Source organism: Diabrotica virgifera, chromosome 2 (assembly GCF_917563875.1).
Source record: "Diabrotica virgifera virgifera chromosome 2, PGI_DIABVI_V3a".
In the NCBI taxonomy this organism is placed as follows: domain Eukaryota; kingdom Metazoa; phylum Arthropoda; class Insecta; order Coleoptera; family Chrysomelidae; genus Diabrotica; species Diabrotica virgifera.
Genome location: NC_065444.1, coordinates 171,943,084 through 171,965,293, shown reverse-complemented (window position 1 = coordinate 171,965,293; position 22,210 = coordinate 171,943,084). Strand labels below are relative to the sequence as shown.

Here is a 22,210-nt window from a genome sequence, read left to right as displayed (position 1 = left end):
TATATGAAATTTATTATGTTAAAAATGATAAAAAAAAACAAAACATGACTTTTTTTATAAATTCTACTAAACTTTTTTCGGCCCGTGCAGATATTTATGTATTAGGATTTTAGATCTAGATTTAGAAAAACAGCGAACCTAGGCCACATATTGAGAAACAAAAAGTACCAATATGCTCAACTATTAGTGAAAGGAAAGATCGATAGAAAGAGAGGCATATGAAGGAAAAGACTATCGTGACTAAGAATCATCTGACAATGAACAGGGTTAAATTTTGAACAGCTAATAAGAACAGCTGAAGACAGACAACAGTTTGCAATTGTAGTAGCCAACATCCATTGAGGAGAAGGCACTTTAAGAAGAATATATTATAATGAAACAACAAAATAAATAAAAACAATGCTATGCATGTAAAATTAAAGTTTTTGATTAGGTATAGTGTAGAAACATCATTTCCACATTTTTTCCGGCCTAAATTTTTTCGATATTGGCTGACGAATGAGGAATACAAAGCCGGTTAAACACAAAAGTTGTTAGTTAGTTTTGAACATTTGTATTCCATCTTCTAATTTTAAATTTTGAATGTCTATCCAAAACGGTACAGATTCATCTGAAGAGGATTTAATTTCTTCTGTGCTCTTTAATCAATTGTTATTTCGAATAATGAAGCAATTAATTTTAATAATTTCAGTATAAATAATGAAGTTAAAAAGAGCAAAATAAGTTAAATTCGGCTGTTTTAAGATTTTTAAATATGTATACCTAATTTTTTATTTAGTTTGTAAATAGTTCAGGGTGGTTCGGGTACATTAGTCCCAAAATCTTTAAAGTGGTCATCATAAAATTATCTGCTGAACATCTGTGGCAAGGGTGGCATCTGTAATCTGTGCCCTCTGCACATGGTACAATAAATTTCCCAGGTATGGCACGTAATGTTCCAAAATCGGTTACTTTCGCGCATGACGTAGTAAATATCCTTCTTCACGCAATATTTGAATGTAGTTTTATAGAAAAGACTTTTTAATTTTAAATTTTTAATATAATTTGGCTAATTTAATTATAGTAATTATAAAGAAATGATAAAGTTGTGTTATAATATTTAATAACAAAAAATATTTTGTAGCTAATTTAATTTTGTTGATTTTCGGGTAGTTATTTTAGAGAGGTTTTGAAACTAATATTTTAGAAACTTGTTATTTTGTTAACACTGATATCTATTATAAAGCATCATTTTTTAATTATTATTTGTTTATTATACATACAGGTTGATCAAGTGGTACTCCAGAGTTCGATATTTCAGTTGTTTAAAGATACAAAAAAGTAATATCCACATCTTAGATTAACGAAGACGGTTTCGTTAATCTAAGGTATCCCACTTCTTAATTTGTTGATGATCACCTGAGCCCAGACTTGAGTACAAACAACAAACACAAAAACAAACAAATACCCCAAAGCAAATAAAACTATATAGACACTAACGAGTAAATGTTCTTAAATTAGTCTATACAAACTATAACACATAATATTATACACTATCCAAAAAACTGAAAAAAATCGCTAAAACGAGTTAATTATAAGAATTTTGCAAAATAATCCACATAATAACTACCATTACAAATAATGGCTCACAGGGATCTTTGCTACGTCACACGCTTGACCTCAGCTCAGCTGTCAAATGTCATGCGCAAAATTGTACCCCTCTGCATACCGATGAAACACTGCATACCGATGCAACACTCGTCGTCACTCGTGGAATAGGGCTTTTCATCGATTGTTATTTGTTTCGAGCTTCTGTCATGTGTCACATAATATTAATATATCTACGTCATACGTTATTGGTATATACCATGATACAAACCAAAAACGTATGACGTAGATATATTAATATTATGTGACACATGACAGAAGCTCGAAACAAATGACTGTGAATGAAAAGCCCTATACCGGTCCCGCCCGATATCAATCGGTTGTAGATACAATACGGCTGTGTTAATACGATTGCTACGAATACGAAGTAGGAAGTAATCAGAGTAATCAAAGTAACGATTTGCCTCTTCGTATAGTAATCGTAACTTTCGGTATTCGTAAGTAACGATTACTTTGTAACGAATAGTTACTTTTTCAACATCACTACTCCTAGGTAGTTGAACTTGGTTACTTCTTCAAATTTATATTTTTCCGTTATGGTTAGGCCCCTTCGAGCCACCCCGTTCAATTTTATGTATTTGATTTTGTTTCCATTAATTACTAATCACAACTTTTTTGCTTCTACACCCAGCTTGTTTATGGCTTTATGAAGTTTTCTCTTTTTTCTGCCACAACTGTTAAATCATCTGCATAAGTGATAATTTGTGTTGCATTCAGTATTATATCCTTCCCGTTTACTTTTGTATCTCTCGCAAGACATGCTCCAAAACTAGGTTAAAGAAAGTGGGAGAGATTGGTCTCCTTGCTTCACATATCTAAATGATATTAACTTCGTCTGATATTGTTTCCTGAAATTTGATTTTTTGCTTTGGAGTTTTGCAGGCACATCTACTGTAGTTTGATCAGTTTGTTTGGGATTTCTATCTTCTTTAATGCCCTTCCCATTTTGGTTCTATTTATGGAGTCAAAGGCACATCTGAAGTCAATAAAAGTTATATGTAGGTTTCTGTATTTCTGTATTATTTGTTCTACTGTGTGTTTATCGTTGATTTTCCTGGACGGAAACCGTTCTGATAATCTCCGTTTTATTAAAAGTTCTCTCTTATGTGTTGAAAATCATAATACGTAAATAAAATTTATCAACATCTTATGTATCTTTCTCAGCTTATGCGTATTGCGTAGTTTTGTCATACAATTTAAATGTATACTGAATGTTTATGTCTCACATATTAAAATTTGTTTAGCGCAACAAGCAATGCGACAAAGGACAATAAGTGAACAGAGTGAACTTTCTGAGGACAATACAATCATTGGACAGTTACTTCCGAATATCATTCCTCCCAACCGAAAAAAGACTATAGTGAGATCTTTAACAGAAGTTAGACCTGATGCGTATATATTCGATAATGGTCAACATATCGAATATAGGTATGCAGATGAAGACGACGAGACTGAGCAATTAGATAATATTTCCATGGCGGGTAAATATACAACTTTCATTTCACTTTCTAAATTAAAAAAAAATCAATTTTTACTACTTAGTATTATAGAAGTACTGCTCTAAAGTTTTATTAAGAAATTTGAAACGGAAACGAAGTTATAGCTGTATTTATAACGGTACCTACCTGAGCTAAAACTCGTTTGTGTACAACAATGCGGGCGACGCCTGACCTGTGCAGCTGCAATTTCACACTTGTTTCTAAAATCTATAAAGCAAACACGTGTTTTATATCATTGAAATTTACCGAAAATTCTTTTTTTGAATATCGGCAAAATGCCTGGATCTGGTGGTAATTTAAAAAGGCAGTCCAAGTAAGGGGACGCATTCAAATAAGCATAATATCGTATTAAGACAATTTAAAGGTAATCAGTTTACTGCAGAAAACATTTCTGAATTACCCAGTTCCTCGGTAAAAAAATTAAAATCTAGTGATGCTTTTTATGCACCTTATGGGAGTAAAAATTGGACAAATAACAACGGATTGGTCGGAAAATATCGACGAAGCCCGTATTTTTTAAGCCAATAGAATAGACCAACAGCGAGACATCAAAAGAGGGTAGCATTAGGAAAAACGAAGCTTTTACCTACCATTTACAGCTTTTACTGGACGGTGAGGGCACCCAATATTAAATCAACACTTTTTTATACTTTATGTATACAGGGTGTCCAGAAACTCTACCGAGAAACGAAGACAGGAGATTCCTCAGATAAATTTAAGACATTTTAACCCAATTCTTCTAGTCCTAAAATGCTTCCTAAGGGAGCTAAAGCTCTTTGAAGATGGCGTCTTGTAATTAGTTTTTCTTAAATAACTCCAGAACGCGTTTATTTAGAAAAATGAAAATTGGTGCGCATATTTATCTTGTAGAGATAAATCGATTACATTTATTGTGAATTTCTAGTACCGGTCATAGGCGTCCGTTTTGGGTAGGGCAACGGTTATTTTATGGCATAACTTTTATGTCTTTAACTTTTAAGCCTTTTTGACACTGGATTATTAAATTAGGAGGTATGCTAGTACTAAAAGGTGCTTTTACTTTAAGTCGATAGAACACACCGTTTTCTAGAAAAATTGATTTGAAAATTTGTCGTTTTTTGAATTTCCAAAAAAAATTTCAAAAAAACACCATTTAGAAAAAGAAAACTGATATGTTTATTTATATACCAAAGACGAATCGATTTCATTAATTGCGAATTTCTAGTACCGGTCCTATGCGTCCGTTTTGGGTAGGTCAAGGGTTATTTAATGGCGTAACTTTTTTGTCTTTAATTTTTAAGAATTTTTGACTTTAGATCATTTAATTGTGAGGTATTCTAGTACTAAAAGTTACTCTTGCTATAAGTTGGTAAAATACACCGTCTTTTTTGAAAAATGTTTTCAATTTTTTTTCAAATTCAAAAAACGAAAAATTTTCAAATCGATTGTTTTAGAAAACGGTGTGTTCTACCGACTTAAATCAAGAGTTCCTTTTAGTACTAGAATATCTCACAATATAATAATCCAGTATCAAAAATGCTTAAAAGCTAAAGACAAAAAACCGTTACCCTATCCAAAACGGACGCCTATGACCGGTAGGCCTACTAGAAATTCACAATGGATGAAATCGATTAGTCGATTTATCTCTGGAAGATAAATATGTGTACCAATTTTTGTTTTTCTAAATAGAAGCGTTCTGGAGGTATTTTAAAAAAAAACTAATTACAAGACGCCATCTTCAAAGAGCTCTAGCTCCCTTGGGAAGCATTTTCGGACTAAATAAATTGGGTTAAAATGTCTTCAAATTATATGAGGAATCTCCTGTCTTCGTTTGTCGGTAGAGTTTCTGGGCACCCTGTATATGACTACTAAATAAACCTAGAAAAAGTTAAAACCTCACTTTTTTTGTACATGGGGTAAATTCATACCCAAACAGCGGTTTTGGGCGTGAATAAAAGATCATAAAACTAAAAAAATTACTTGTTAAAGATTTATTTATTAGTGTGAAATTGAAGTTTCACGAATTGAATACCGTTAGAATTAAAAAAAATTGTTACAGGAAGGCAGAAAAGTCTTTCCTAAATTAAAATGCATATTTTGGAAGATGCATGTACAGTAGTGAAAAACAACTAAAAGTGCTAAACAATTTTTTTGTATACATCGAAACTTTAACAATGTACATATAAAAAACAAAACTGGCACTCGCGAAAGTGCCGACAGAAGTGAAAACTTCTTTAGCGACGCTGGCTATCATGAAGTGTAGATTATGAAAGTATGATTGAAAGTGTACCTCAGGCGCGTGCTTTGTATTCGCCTTCAGTTACACACTCTATCCCTCCTCAAACCATTATAACTTTTGTCGAACTTATACGCAATTCAACCTATAGTATCTAAATTACTAATATCTCACCTTAGCGATGATGTTCGCGAGTTCAATGCTTTTTTCCCATCCAAAAAGAAGTGCTATACCTGTATTATATACGCGTGGCGTACGCTCTATATTATTTATATATACATACACATAATATATACACACATGTCCAAAATTTTGGAATACATACAAATATATCTACGCTACATACATATCTACGCCTATGGTGGTTTCAAAACTGTTGTTGATATTCATTCTGGAGCGTTTTTAAATGAAAATGATAAAACATTTAAATGGTTTTAGTACCCTTTTGGTCACATTCAACTGATTAGCGTATTTACACATTATTTCAATTTGGCAGGTCTAGAGTAATTATTGCTTTGTTACAACAGGGCTGTACTCAAAGTGATATCGCGAATATTGTTGATGTTATTCAGAGTGCTGTATCGAAAATTAAAAAAAAAATTGAAAATACAAATAACGTGAAGGATCGCCCCAGAAGTGGTAGAAGTCGTTGTATAACAGCAGCACAAGACCGGCAGATAACATTGACAGCCTGAAGAAATTTTCTGGAATCTACAAGTGGTATATCCAGATAAATTGCTAGGCTTCAAGGACTGAATACTTCAAGGAAACAATAACACGCAAACTAAATGCGATAATCAAAAATAAATAACCATTTTCAATTTCATTGCAACACGAAACTACAGCCGCAATATATTCTAGTCCAATCAAAGAGTGCAGCAAGCACCTTTACCGGTTTTGAAACTTATTAGTCTCTCATCAGGAGGCACATATGCTGCCCAGGACAAACCCCGGCGTGCAGTCACGTATTGCAACGAAAGAAATGGCAGGGATGCCCTAGCGGCAACTGCTAGCAAAAGACTAAGTTTTCAATCTAATAGCACATAAAATAATATTAAAAACATTACTCTACATCCCACCAGATTGAAAACAATGGGAACCTTCTCTGGTTACACCTCCGAGGCTTCTAAAATTTGCAATCCATAACGGATGCTGAGACTAAAAAAGATGAGGGAATTTTACAATTTATAACTCACGTCCCATATGCTCAGCACGGTAAAGTTTCAACGAGAATGGGTCCCTTCGTACTCCAATCAGAGTAAACATGTAAATCAAAAATGAATAACCATTTTCAATTTCGTTGCACGACGAAACTACAGGCGCAATATATTCTAGTCCAATCAGAGAGTGCAGCAAGCACCTCTACCGGTTTCGAAACTTATTAGTCTCTCATCAGGAGGCACATATGCTGCTCTCGCTGCCATTTCGTTCGTTGCAATCCGTGACTGCACGCCGGGGTTTGTCCTGGTTGGATCAGAGAGAGCAGCATATGTGCCTCTTAATGAGAGACTAATAAGTTTCGAAACCGGCAGAGGTGCTTGCTGCACTCTCTTATTGAACTAGATATTGGACTGTAGTTTCTTGTTGCAACGAAATTGAAAATGGTTATTAATTTTTGATTTACTTGTTTACTCTGATTGGAGTACGAAAGGAACCATTCTCGTTGGAACTTTACCGTGCTGAGCAGATGGGACGTGAATTATAAATTGTAAAATTACCTCATCTTCTTTAGTCTCAGCATCCATTATGGCTTGCAAATTTTAGAAGCCTCGGAGGTGTAACCAGAGCAGGTTCCCATTGTTTTCAATCTGGTGGGATTGTGGGATGTAGAGTAATGTTTTTAATATTATTTTATGTGCTACTAGATTGAAAGCAGTCTAAATGCGATAAATTTGTATTGTAGAAGACCCTCACATGTTCCTAAACTAACCTACCAACACAAAATAGTAAGGTTCCAGTGGGTTAGAGAAATGGTGCGTCGTGGTCCTAACTGGAATAACGTGATGTTCTCTGATGAATTAAAAATTGGCTTGGTTTCTGATTCGCGAAGAACACTGTTTTGGAGGGCCCTAGGACAACAAGCCCGACTAGTAACAGCCCAACCGCGCGTCCCATTTGAAGGTGGCAGTATTATGTTTTGGGGTGGTATTATGACTGGTACACGGACGCCACTTCTGGTTCTGGAGAGAAGAGTCACTGGTGTTGTGTACATCGAGGAAGTTGTAAATCCTGTCGTGCGTCTATTCCGAGAGGCAGTAGGTGATGGATTTTTGTTTATGCAGGACAACGCTCCTCCCCATCGAACAGCAGCAGTACAAAATTTTCTGGAAGAAGAAGGAATATCTACATTACAGTGGCCCTCGAATTTCCCCGACATGAACGTAATTGAACATGCTTGGGACATTCTCAAAACACGCATCAAGAAGCGAAACAATCCCCCTATTACACTTCGAGAACTTAAGATGCCGCTTGTGAATAATAGGAGATAATTTCGCAAGCCCAGCCCGCCCAATTAATCAGCAGCATGCCAAATCGCCTACAGGCATGCATACAGGCCAATGGAGGAAGTACAATAGAAATAGAAAGAAATAGAAATATTTATTCATCCTTTTAAGACATTTTTACAAATGTATAGGACAGGTCATATACAGTAATATAACTGTTACAAGCTAACATTGTTTAGCTACACAATTTTTTTATAGGTACCTAACACCTAACACATATTATAAAATAACATATTTAGACTAACATTTTTAGACATTTTAGACTTTGTATACACAAAACAATTTATACATAAAAAATAAAATAGTGTAAAATAGTTTATAGGCTATCGTCAAGGAATTCTTTGACGGAATAGTAGCATTTTGCTAATAATAAATTTTTGATTTTATTTTTGTAACTGTTAAAACTAGCAATCTCCTGCATTTCATCGGGAAGTTTATTGTACAATTTCATTCCCATAAATTTAAAACTATTTTCTAATCTTGATGTTTAAAACTGGGGTATTCGGAGCTTATTACAATTTCTTGTATGGTAATCATGTCGATGAGCATTAGTTTCAAATTGATTGAAATTTTCTTTGACAAACAGAAGAGTGTGGTAAATGTACAGACTATAGAATGACATGATTTTGTATTTTATAAACGTTGGTTTACAAGTTTCCCGAAATTTTAGCCCGAATATTTTTCGAATAATTTTTTTCTGAGTTACAAAAATTTTAGGGCTGTCAATAGAATTTCCCCATAGTAGTATGTTGTAACTCATATGACTGTAAACAAGGCCGTAATAGATATTGATCAGTGCTGATATCGGAATAGTATCTTTTATTCTAGAAATAGCATAAAACGATTTATTTAATTTTGTATTTATTGTATTGACTTGTTCAGTCCATCTCAAACGGCAATCTATATTTAAACCTAAAAATTTTGTTGTTGTAACTGACGAAATAAGTATATTGTCAAATTTAAATGATAATAAGTATACATTGCTAAGAACATTTTGGGAATGAAAATATAAAAATTGAGCTTTATCAACGTTTACTATTAATCCATTTGCTTTGGACCAATCTACAAATGACCCAAAAACACCGTTGGATAATAATATAAGTTCCTCTTTACTAGGCGCAGAGATCGCTAGTGCAGTATCATCTGCGTAAATAGTAATAACTCGAGATTTAATGTAATCAGGAAGATCATTCATAAAAAGAATAAATATAAGCGGTCCTAAAACAGATCCTTGAGGGACTCCTTTATCAATATTGAAAACTGTCGAAGCAGAATTCTGATATGAAACTAACATTTTTCTATTGCTCAAATAGTCTACTATCCAGTCCAAGAAATCTCCTCTGAAACCTAGGTTGTAAAATTTATTTTTAATAAAGTTAAAATCCAGACAATCAAAGGCACGGGACAAATCAAAAAAGAGACCTGCCACATGCCTTCCCCTGTCAAGATCTGTATATATATAATTAAAAAAATGACATGCAGCAGTCAACGTTGACTTCTTTGACCTAAACCCATGTTGATGCGGGGATATAATATCGAATTTGTCGAGAAAACAAACCATTTTATTATATACAACCTTTTCAAAAATTTTTGATAAAACGCTCAGCACTGCTACCGGTCTATAATTCGAAATCAATCCTGGATCATTTTTTTTTGTGTATAGGAATAACTCTTGCGCTTTTAAGTGCGTCAGGAAATTTGCCATTAGCAACCGATAAATTAATTAAGTAGCTCAAAGGAGCAGATAGAGAAAATATTCCCGATTTTACGACTTTTGTGGATATGTTGTCCAAACCAGTACTGGACTTGTTTTTAAGATTTATAATTGCGTCTTCAACGTCTTGATATGTAACGGGTGTAAAGAAAAAAGTTTTGTCCGAAATTTTAGAACAAGTACATTTTGTAGATCTAGACAAGCCAAAATATGATTCAAGATTATTTTCAGTTACAGTTGCAAAATATTCAGCAAAAACAGTAGCGATATCCTCAGAAGATGTAATATCGCCACCGTCAGAGCTGAGAGTTATATTACATTTTTTTTGTTTTCTACCTGTTGCTTTATTTACCAAATTCCATGTTGTTTTAAATGTGTTATCTGATTGTATGATAAGCTGTTCATTAAATTGCTTTTTTGCATTTTTAATAAGTTTATTATAATTTCTTTTGGCTTCTTTATATGCCTTTTGAGAATTATTATTTTGAAGTTTTTTAGATAACCAATATACATTTTTTATATGACGACCGGCTTTCTTTACTTCTGCGGTTACCCATTTATTTTTACGGTTTTTAGTACTACTTCTCTGTGTTTTTACAGGACAATAAACATTCATGTTAAAAGAAATTATATCTACAAACTCGTTCATGGCCAAATTAATGTCATTTTGACTATACACTTCATCAAAATTAAGTAAAGACAATGCATTTTGAAACTGAAATAAGCAATGATCTGATAAATCGCGATAACAATGTATCCTTCTTTCTGTTTTATGAAAATTTACATTATTGGATTCAATTGTAAGTGTAAAAATTTTATGATCGCTGAAATGACCCTCGTATACATTAGATTTACAAAAATCAATATTAACATTTGTTAACATGTAGTCAATTTTAGTGGATGATGTATGTCCTAATTTATTTGTGAAAATCATCGTAGGGTCCACAGAAGTAATTTTCAAGTTATAACTAACTATAACATCATGTAAGATTTGTTTCTGCACAGAATTTGACAAATAATCAACATTTAAATCTCCGCATACGAAAAGGTCTTGATAAGAATTGCTACAAAATTCCAAAATATGTTGTAATTTAATAAAAAATTGATCAACGTTACCTCCTGCAGGCCTATAAATGCTTATCACACACACTTTGCGATTTGAACTCACAAAAGTTATGGCACAACACTCACAAATCATTTCTTCACTAAAACGAGATATATCTACCGGTTGATATTTAAGACCACTTTTCACATAAATACAGCTTCCACCATGAATATAGGTTGTCCGACAATAATATGAAGCGTTTACGTAGTCATCAAGAACCATATATTGCATATTATCTTCTGAACACCAGTGTTCGGCTATACTTAAAATATCAGGTGATTCCTTCAATACCAATAGTTCCAAATTTATCATTTTGTTTGTAAGACATTGTGCATTAAGCTGCACTATCTTTAAGAACGTTTGATTGTTATTGGAAAGAGTCTCTCGTGGATTTAAACTTCCAAAAAAGAATTGGGTTGTCCCTGTTGCACATATGTTTTGTCAATCTGATCCCCTAGAAACCGTTTACCTAATCTAAAATTAAATCGTTCAAACGAAACGTTTTTTGGCCAAAAGGCAACGTCTTATATTTGTTCTTTTAGTTCTGGTTCAACTCCTATCATGAACGATTTATTGTCTTTTCTATTACTAAGTGTGGGAAGTGATTTTATTTGCGGATCAGTGGAGTTTGCATGTTTCTGAAGAAATATCTTAACGTCTTCTGCAGTTATAGAGTCAGGAATATTGGATATGTATAACCATATTTTACGGTTTTTATTTTCTTCTTTGCCATAAAACATTTCGTCCCCGTCTCCAGTACCAAATTTCCTTTTGTGCTTCCTGATAACTTTGCGGAAACCATCGCTGTCCACATTGCTGTTGCCTGGAACACCGGGAATAGATCTTAAATTATTATCTTCAGAATTTGTCGGATTTTGTCCTAAATTCTGATAGAATTCAAGCACACATTTTGTCTCGGCTTCTTCCACCGCTCGCGCTAATTTTTGATGAGAAACTGTTAAGTTCTTCCCCCCTTCCCTTGATGAGTTAGATCTCTTTGCAACATTGCTGTACGTTTCAACATTGTCGAATCGTTGGTCACGTTTGGAAACGATATTATTATCAGTTCTAATTGTTTTGGAATTCCCGGCTTTTTGTTTGTTGTTAGTAGATACACTCATTAAATTGTGATTAGCTTCTTTCGTGTTTGTGTTTTTGTTGACCAACCTATCTTTACTTGAAAAAGATTGAATATCGGAATCCACTTTCTTCATTAATTCAATTTGTTTATTTAAAATAATAATTTTATCTCTCAGTTCATGTATTAGGCAGTCTTTTTGTTTAATTATGTAGATAAAAATTTTTGGATCAATCTTACCGCCAGCAGTCTCCTCCATTGCGTCGAAGAATACAGCTTCCGGTATATCACATTGGTCACATTTAAAATCACTGACTGGATGATTTTCGTCAACGTTAGCACATTTAAAATGCATAAATGTATACATCCAATACATTTAATACCATTCACACATTTTCTGTTACACTTATAACATTTTAGATTCGTATTCGCTGTAAGCTCACTAAATACGTTTGAACTGCTTGCCATGCTGCCGACTACAATATAAGTTGTACATTGTAAGTTTTTCACCCCAAGAGATTAAAATCATTTTTTTGCATATCGTTTATTTTGTTTTGAGATTTATTTAGTACTGACGAGCATTGAAGCATATAGCCCAATAAATGACCGTTTTGAAGTGTAATTTTCATGGGCAACTCCGAATTGCATGAAAATTTGGATTTAGGTTCTACTTTCCCTCCACTTAAGTTGACAGTCACCCCTTCTCGGGGGTGAAAAACGCGTATTTAAAATAAGCCCGAAAATGTATAAATTAACAGATTATAAGTAACTTTCGTTCTATAAAGTTTTTTAAGAAAGTCAATACTTTTCGAGTTATTCGCGATTGAAAATGTTGATTTTTCGACAAAAAAACTACGTTTTCAGTCGGCTTTTCGCAAATAACTCAAAAAGTAAATATTTTATCGAAAAAAATGTTCTCAGCGAAAGTGTAGCTTATAAAAGAACGAAAAAAATGGTGTATCAGTAAAGTATATAAATTCAGAAAAAGCAAAGTTGCAACTCATGAAATATACGTTATTATTCGTCTAATTCCAAATCGAATAATTCAACGCGAAATCACCGAAAAATTAAGCACTTTTCGGGAAAAGCTTATTAACATTTTTAAAGTATCTAAAAAATGCTTAATACTTGTTTTTTACAAAAGTTTCTAGTATCAAAAATAAACGAGTTACACTGAAAAAGAAGTTGGTCCCTTTTTTGGTAAAAAAAATTGTGAAAACCTCCCTCTATTTAGCACGGTAAATAAAATAAATTGTTACCGTTTTACCATTTATTTTAACTGTCTGTGTGTATTGTTTATATGATCTGTAAGTTTGATTGGTTTAAAGTGCTTATTTTTAAAAAAATTTGGTTTTATAGTTAAAATAAATTTCTAAAAATTTTTGAAAAATTTCATTTTTTCAAAATAACTTAAAAAGTATTAGTGATAAGAGAAATCTTAAACAGTAAAAAATGTAGGTTTTGCTATTATAAATATGCTAGTTTCATTTTGTTTTTCCGTAAGACAAAAATTGGTTAAGATATGGCTGTTCAAAATTTGCATACACTCGTGATCAGTAACCCGTTCAAGCTTTTTCAACTATAACCCTTTTAAAAATAAGCACTTTTAAACCGGTGAGACTGACAGATCATATAAAAAATAGATAAGTAAGTAAATTGTAAAGAAGTAGCGATTAATTTCATTTGTGGAGCTAATCACGGGGAGATTTTCATGATTTTTTTACCAAAAAAAAAGAGGGCCAACTTTATTTTGAGTGTAAATCGCTTATTTTTAATGCTAGAAACTTTTATACACAATTAAAATAAAGCTTTTTATAAACACTTTAAAAAAGTTTGAATGTGTTTTTCCCGACAAGTGCTTAATTTTTCGGTGATTTCACCTTGAAATATTCAATTTGAAATTAGACGAATAAGAACTTATTTTTCATGAGCTACAACTTTGTTTTTACTCGATTGGTAGACTTTACTGATACGTCATTTTTTTCGGTTTTTATAAACTACACTTTTGCTAAGAATATTTTTTTCGATCAAATATTTACTATTTGATATATTTGCGAAAAACCGTCTGAAAACGTAGTTTTTTTGTCGAAAAATAAACATTTTCAATTGCAAATAACTTGAAAAGTATTAACTTACATAAAAAACTCTATAGAACAAAAGTTGCTTAACATCAGTCAATTTATCCATTTCCGGTCTTATCTTGAATGTATGTTTTTTTACCCACGAGAAGGGGTGACTGTCACCCCCAAGTAAAAGCAACCAACGGCACAATTTCAACTTTGAAGTGGAGGGTAAGTAGAACCTAAATCCAAATTTTCATGCAATTCGGAGTTGCCCCTGAAAATTACAAGGTATCGCCGTATTTCCCGTTCATTTACTGGGCTAATAATGATGTTAACTATTCAGAAAAGTTTATATATAAAAATCAATAAAAAGGTGAAATATTCCAATATTCCACATTTTTGGACATATGTGTATATACGTACAGAATTTATTTCTGCGAAACGATGACGGCCGCGAATTTAATGCTTTTTCCCCATCCAAAAAGGGCACAACGTCGCTAAAGAAGTTTTCACTTTAAAAATTATAACCATAAATGTACGTAATAGTTTTTTTTAATATTCAAAATTTGTCTTTTTTTCGATTTAAAAATTAAAAGTTCCCGCAAATTATTTCCTCAAATTATCTCAAATATTTTAGATGATACATAAAACTGAGATCATAAACTTGTAATGAGATCATAATATATACAGAAAGAAATTATGCAATAAATTATTTTTCTCTAAAATAGACGATTTTCGAGAAAAATCGCGAAACAGGTCGATTTTTATTTTTAAATTTAAATTTTTTGATATATATTTCATACTAGTGACGTCATCCATTTGGGCGTGATGACGTAATCGATGATTTTTTTAAGAGGGAATAGGAATCGTGTGGTAGCTCATTTGAAAGGGTGTTCAATTCTCTATTCAGCAATATAAATATTAACATAATTATTTTTAAAGGGTGGTCAAAAAAATAACTTTTGAATTCAATTAATTGATGCAAAAAGAAGAATGTATGCAATTTATTTAACTCAAAATACAATACTCAACATACTGCCGCCAAAAAAATGTTTATTTGAAAATGAAAATGAATTTATTCCATAATTTTGCCCCTCTCTGTATATTATAATTATAAATATAATTGGTATTTTGTTATATGCAGGAAGTAGACAACAACTGAATTTTCTACGTCAAAGAACTAAGAGCACAGAATCAAAAGGGTCGTCAGAAAGTGACAAGCGGAATGATGAAGTACTCGTTGAGGATATCGGAAGTATTAATTTGGATGTTTTAAAAGCAAGAGCCTCGCAAAAAAGAAGAGATTCGACAGGCACCATAAGAAGAGGATCTGAAAGCGGCACTGGTAAGAAAATATATTTTTTTATTGTAATAAAGAATATGTAATACCACTTTCCTACTAAATTAATATACCGGTATTTAGTAGTTTTAGGTTTTTAATAATTTTATTAGAGTTGTTGATTTAGTTGATTTAACACGTCAATAGGAATATTAACTGAAATAAAATATTATTATGTACACGTTTTATAAGAATTCTGTAAACGTATCTTGGAATAAGCATAACGTGTTACTATAAGCTATTATAATTTACAACTTTTTTAGTTTTATATTTTGCTATAATAGAATATACATAGTTCATGTGGTGAGGCCGCTCACGTCTGGAAAAATTTCTTATTCAAATTCTTTATGGATTCATATTCAAAAATTTCCCTTTAAACAAATCTAAAGGGTGCCGGGCGGAATTTTTGGGCAGAAATTGTTTAAACAATTTGTTTAAACAAATACAAAAGATCACGTTGTTTTGCTTCGGAACATATATTTTTAAGTTTTGCGGGTCATTCTAAACAAGAAAGGTATCTTGTAAATTTTCTCAAAAATTGATAGTTTTCGAGTCATAGGCGATTTAATATCTGAAAAATGCGAAAATACGCATTTTCGAGGCCTAAAAACTCATATTTAAATTAGTATTTTTGAGGTTGCCAGATACTTAAATTGAAGTTTAACATTCAGATTCAAGATCCTGAAGAGTGATTGCGTCTAGCCTTAATTTATACCGCTATTTTTTAATTGTTAAATATGCGTGTTTATCCGATTTTTTTGCCGGTGCGGCGCGCTCTATTTCAAAAATCTCCTATTTTCCCCCAAAAAATATTTTTTCTAGATTCTTTGGGATATTCTAAATAAAATAAGTTTCCAAACATTTTTCTCAAAAGTTAACAGTTTTAAAGTTATAAGCGATTTAAAATCCGCAAATGCGTTTTTTGGCATTTTTCGGATTTTAAATCGCTTATAACTTTAAAACTATTAACTTTTGAGAAAAATGTTTGGAAACTTATTTTATTTAGAATATCCCAAAGAATCAGAAAAAATATTTTTTGGAGGAAAATAGGAGATTTTTGAAATAGAGCGCGCCGCACCGGCAAAAAAATCGATAAACACGCATATTTAACAATTAAAAAATAGCGGTATAAATTAAGGCTAGACGCAATCACTCTTCAGAATCTGGAAGCTGAATGTTTAATATTCAATATAAGTAGCTGGCAATATAAGTATCTCTGCAAGTATAAGCAGGTTTATAATAGAATTATGGAAGTTGGACAAATGCCAGACGAATGGAGAAGCAATATACTAGTACCTGTCTACAAAAACAAGGGAGATATACAGCAGTGTACAAACTACAGGGCTATAAAACTGCTTAGCCACACCATGAAAATATGGGGGAGAGTAATTGATAGACGGATACGTGAAGAGACCGACATATCCGAGAATCAATTTGGCTTTATGCAGGGCAGATCAACAACAGACGCAATTTTCATTATAAGGCAGTTGATGGAAAAATACAGGAGTAAAGAAACAAACGCTCATATGGTATCCATTGATCTTGAGAAAGCATATGATAGAGTTCCTCGAGAGATTCTGTGGTGGGCACTCAATAAGAAAGGAGTCTTTGGCGCATATGTAAAGATTGTGAGGGATATGTATGAGGGAGTAACGACTAGTGTTAGGACAGGTGTGGGAGAGACTGATAAATTTCATGTAAAAGTAGGATTGCGCCAAGGCTCGGTGCTTAGTCCGTATTTATTCTCATTAGTTTTGGACCAGATAACAGCGAAACTACAGGGTAACATTCCATGGTGCTTAATGTTTGCTGATGATGTCGTGTTAATAGGAAATAGTGAAAGAGACTTAGAACAAAAACTGGAACAGTGGACACGAGCTCTGGAGGAAAAAGGTTTAAAACTTAGTAGGACAAAGACAGCGTATTTTGAATGCTCATTTAAAGATGGAGTTACTACAAATAAAATGGTATCTTTGGATGGTGAACTGATTGTAAAAAGCAATAGTTTTAAGTAACAAAAACTGGAACAGTGGACACGAGCTCTGGAGGAAAAAGGTTTTAAACTTAGTAGGACAAAGACAGCGTATTTTGAATGCTCATTTAAAGATGGAGTTACTACAAATAAAATGGTATCTTTGGATGGTGAACTGATTGTAAAAAGCAATAGTTTTAAGTACCTGGGATCGGTATTACAGAGTAATGGAGAAATAGATGGAGATGCATGCAGTAGAATTAGAGCTGGATGGATCAAGTGGAAGGAAGCGAGTGGTGTGTTGTGTGACAGAAAAGTTCCAATGAAGCTGAAAGGAAAATTCTATAAAACAGCCATAAGACCGGCTATGATATACGGAACTGAATGTTGGGCAGTGAAAAAGAAAGAGGAACAACGAATGCATATGGCGGAGATGAGAATGCTTAGATGGATGAGTGGAGTGACAAGTAAGAATGAAATTAAAAATGAGTATATTAGGGGAAGTCTAGGTGTGGCACTAATTGATGCCAAAATGAGAGAGCATAGGTTGAGATGGTTTGGTCATGTTCAACGTCGAGAAGTTAATCATCCAATACGAAGAGTAGCTGAAGTGCAGATTCCTGGAAGGAGTAGGAGAGGAAGACCAAAGAAGACGTGGGGGGAGACGATTAGGCAGGACATGTTGGTAAAGGGGATTAATATTGATATGACCCAGGATAGAATTGTGTGGAGAAATGCAATTAGGGAAGCCGACCCCGCATAAGGCAAAGAGAATGGTGATGATAAGTATCTGGCAACCTCAAAAATACTAATATAAATATGAATTTTTAAGCCTCGAAAATGAGTATTTTCGCATTTTTAATATTTTAAATCGCCTATAACTCGAAAACTATCAATTTTTAAGAAAAATTACAGGATACCTTTGTTGTTTAGAATGACCCAAAAAAACTAAAAATATATGTTCCAGGGCAATAAAACGTGATCTTTTGTATTTGTTTCAACAATTTCTGCCCAAAAATTCCGCCCGGCACCCTTCAGATTTGTTTAAAGGGGACATTTTTGAATAGGAATCCACAAAGAAACGGAATCAGAAATTTTTTCAGACGGGAGCGGTCTCACCACATGGACTAAGAAGAACAAACATGAATTATAGACACAATGTAGAAACAAATCGAAGACGTACACTAAAAATACCATGAACTTCTATTCTAACAAATGTGACAGTCCTTAGGAGAGCAAAGAGCATTTGCAGAAAATGTAGAAAGAGCAAATGAGTAGTAAAGCAAATGTAGAAAGATGGCCTATTTTGGACACGTAGTCAGGGGAGACCGACATAATATTCTTCAATTTATTATGATGGGTAAAATCGAAGTACGTAGAGGAATTGGTCTTCTTGGTTGAAGAATATTAGGCAGTGGACAGGCATAAAGAAAGTAGAGCAACTGTATAGAATAGCTCGAGACAGAGACAGTTTCGCCATGTTAATCGCCAAGTTCAAGGGGACTTGATAGGGCACGTTAAGAAAAAGAAACAAATCAAGCTGTATTATAAATCTGGGGATTATTTCCTTAAATTTGAACTATGTAAGAGTACAGTATTTATGTAGGTAACCACGGTAGAGTATAGTACAACAAAAGTTTTTTGAGCGGCAATCCATCCAAGAAATAGAAAGACAGGAAAGAACGTTGTGTGTTCAATTGCCATCTTCAGAGATAGTCAGGCAGCGCTTAAGGTACTTAATTCTAAGGTCAATTCTAAGCTAGAATGAGATTGTGTGTGTGCCCTAAATAAACTAGGTTACTGTAGGTACCGTACTGGGGTACGAGGGTCATAAGGGCAATGAAAAAGCAGACGAAATGGCCAAACAACGCTCAACAATGCCATTCGTTGGACCGGAACCCAGAAAACAGTTCATTCCAGAATATTGGCCAAAATTTACGGCAGACCTAATAAACAAAGACAGAAAAGCAGTCAAAACCATAGTAGGTCTGCTAACGGGCACTGTAAGCTGAATAGGCACTTGAAGCTGATGGGATTGTCATATGATGACTTGTGCAGATTCTGTCAACTGGAAGGAAGAAACAGCAGAGTACATGCTATGTCAGTCTGATAGTCTGGCAAATGTGCGCTTCTTTGCATTCGGGAAAGAAAATCCACTGGCAAATAGCTAAATATTGTGTTTATATGAGATTAGCCACAGTTGATTGTAATTATATTTTATTTATTACATATATTTAATTAAATTTTTGGCTAAAGATGATTTTTAATCTTTTGATTTCCACTCAGCAAATTTTTCTCAAAAAAGATTAAGAAAATTGTTTTTAAAAAGTGCATAACCGCTAAGATGTTGAGGAGTTATGTATTATCAAAATTGAGATGGACATAGTTGAAAATGGTGTTGTAGGCAATAGCTACGCTTTCTCTGAAAGATCTGAGGGTGGATGTTTTTCGTCCTGTGTACATCAAATTCTGATTATTTTTTGTGTTTCTGCATTATTTCTACGTGCTTTATACTTTTCTGTAAATGGGAGTGTTCATATTCTGTTGTGTAATATGTACTGCATATGTATTGTGTATTATTGAAGACGTGTGTCTCACATTTTCTCATCCGCTATTGTTAGTATAGTTATTCTTGTTATTTACTTCTTATTTAAGTACATTTGGTAGGATGGGGGCTGCTTCTTTGATTTTTCTCTTTTTCATGTCTGCTTTCTTCATGATTAGATGCCTCTTTCCATTGTACTCTGTGTTCAAACATGCCTAGAATAATAAACATATTACTCCCAGATAATTTTTTAGATTTTTTGGTGGCGACTTTTTGTCTTGTGTCATGAGTTATGATAATGCTGCTTATAATAAGTGCGTTCACGGATATCTGTCGGCGACTAGTCAGTGATAAATTGTCAGAAAACCTCATAAATTGTCAGAAAATCGCATGCGCACTTTAAAAGAATATAAATAATACCGTTGATAGATAAATATACAAGGTATATTTATTTACCTAGTATAATTTAATAATTTGTTATTAATATTATTTAAGGGGCTATCCTAGTGTAAAAATACGAAATTCATATACTTTTTTTGGGAATTTCTAAAATAAAAAGTACTATACCTACCAATTGTTTTGAAAATTTGCACGAACATTGATTATAAAAAGAAGTAGGTACATGCAAAACAATCTTCATAAAAAAATATCGAAAATTAAACGATTTATGCGCCATCTACTAACACCATGAAAATAAAAACATAGCAACACTGCTGCAGTGATTGGGTCTAACAGAGATCCTGAAACATAAAGTTTCGAAGTGTTTATGGAATTATAAGTTATTTCCTATACCATCAACTAGGATTTTTGAAAAATATTAAAATTTGGAAAAATGACGAGGTGTTAAATTTTTTTTTTTTAAATTAGCTAAAACATTTTAAGTTTCAAAAACCTCCAAATTGACATTTTTTATCCGATCAAAAAAACCCTAGTTGATGGTATAGAAAATAACTTATATTTCAATAATAACTTTGAAATTTGTTGTTTCAGGATCTCTATTAGTCCCAATCACTGCAGCAGTGGAGCTATGTTTTTATTTTCACGGTGCCAGTAGATGGCGCATAAATGGTTTAATTTTCAATATTTTGTTATGAAAATTGTTTTATATGTACTTCTTTGTCCAATAAATGTTCATGCCAATTTTCAAAACAATTGGTAGAGTACTTTTTATTTTAGCAATTCCCAAAAAAATATATGAATTTCGTACTTTTACACTAGGATAGCCCCTTAAAAGTAAATACAAATTGTATATTTATCTACATATTAACGATATTATGTATATTAGGTAAGGTTAGGAGTTGTCAACGATAAGTTTTCCAGGGTATCCGCGAAGGCACTTAATATAAATTCAGAACAATATTATAATAATTATGAACAATTATTGTTCAGAACAATATTCTTCAAAACTCAGAACAGATAAAAATTAAACAGAAAATGTTTAGTTTTCTGTTTGGCATGTTCATTTGTATTTAGCGAGCGTGTAAATAATTCAACGCAGTGACACTTTACACTGCCAGTTATTACTCAAAATGGAATCAACTATCGAAATTTAGGTAATTCCACTAAATAAAATGCAAAAGGAGCTATGCCACATAGAAAAATCTAGTATATATATGCACTTGTTATTTAAAATTTAAGAACGATACGTTTACAGAATTTTTTAACGTTTTATTTTAAAGATTTCAGTTTTATGACTCACCGTTTTTTTGTAACTTTCACTTGATTTAAGTTTTTCTAATGCTTCCCTTTAATTATCTACTAGCATGCGAACTGCGGCCACCCTTTTTAACGCCAAAAAGCCTCTCTTTCTGCCACATTTTCAGGAAATTAGGTATGAATATCAATCGTGAATAAGGTGTTCATCACTGTTCGATGTTGACTGAAAAAAAGTTTACAGCATGTTTACTGTTCTAGATATCATTCATTTCATTATAAGGTGTTTAGATGATAGGACGACTGTCTTTTTAGTGTCCTTTAATTTTAAAAAAATTGTTGAATATAATCTAAGAAGATGATACCTAAATATTTTTGACTATGCACAGAGAACCTAATCTCGGTCTCGCGCCGAATATGCAGTACTATTTGCTGATTTATCCCTTACATTGGCATAAATGTAAAGGGATGCTTTGTATAAAGAATCTACCATCTAAAAGCCTTTCCCGTTGGTTAACTCTTTTCGTCCTAATAAAAAGTTATTGTGGTTAGATGAATACTTTACATAACTTCTAAAGAAATACTTCAGAGAGATAATAATGGTGTTGTAACTCCATTGTGTTGAAAAATTACACATTTTGGAAAGCATATATTGTTATCATATTCATAAAAACTTTTCAGACTATCATAGAGACCAGTAAATACGGACAAATAGAAATGTTATCAAAGGATCAGTAAACAAAAGTCAAAGACATGGAAAGGCGAAAGAAAAAACTGATCAATTGTTTCTATAAGTTTTATGAGACTTAATTCTAAAAAATATTTTTCATTCTTCAATTAGACTCAAAAACCATTAATTGCTTAACACTAAAAAGT

At 32.8% G+C, this 22,210-nt stretch overlaps 1 protein-coding gene across 12 annotated transcripts in view; it reads left to right on the top strand.

Moving 5' to 3' along the window:
• Positions 1-22,210, top strand: part of LOC114331473 (transient receptor potential cation channel trpm) — a 1,429,758-nt gene that overhangs the window by 1,368,162 nt on the left and 39,386 nt on the right. For 10 of the 12 annotated variants that reach the window (XM_050642920.1, XM_050642916.1, XM_050642919.1 and 7 more), the window contains 3 exons: positions 2,892-3,128; positions 14,970-15,170; positions 21,444-21,512. In XM_050642920.1, the coding sequence (XP_050498877.1) occupies positions 2,892-3,128; positions 14,970-15,170; positions 21,444-21,512 (507 nt within the window). The remainder of the gene's footprint in view (positions 1-2,891; positions 3,129-14,969; positions 15,171-21,443; positions 21,513-22,210) is intronic. The other 2 variants (XM_050642923.1, XM_050642918.1) reach the window with 1 other exon arrangement.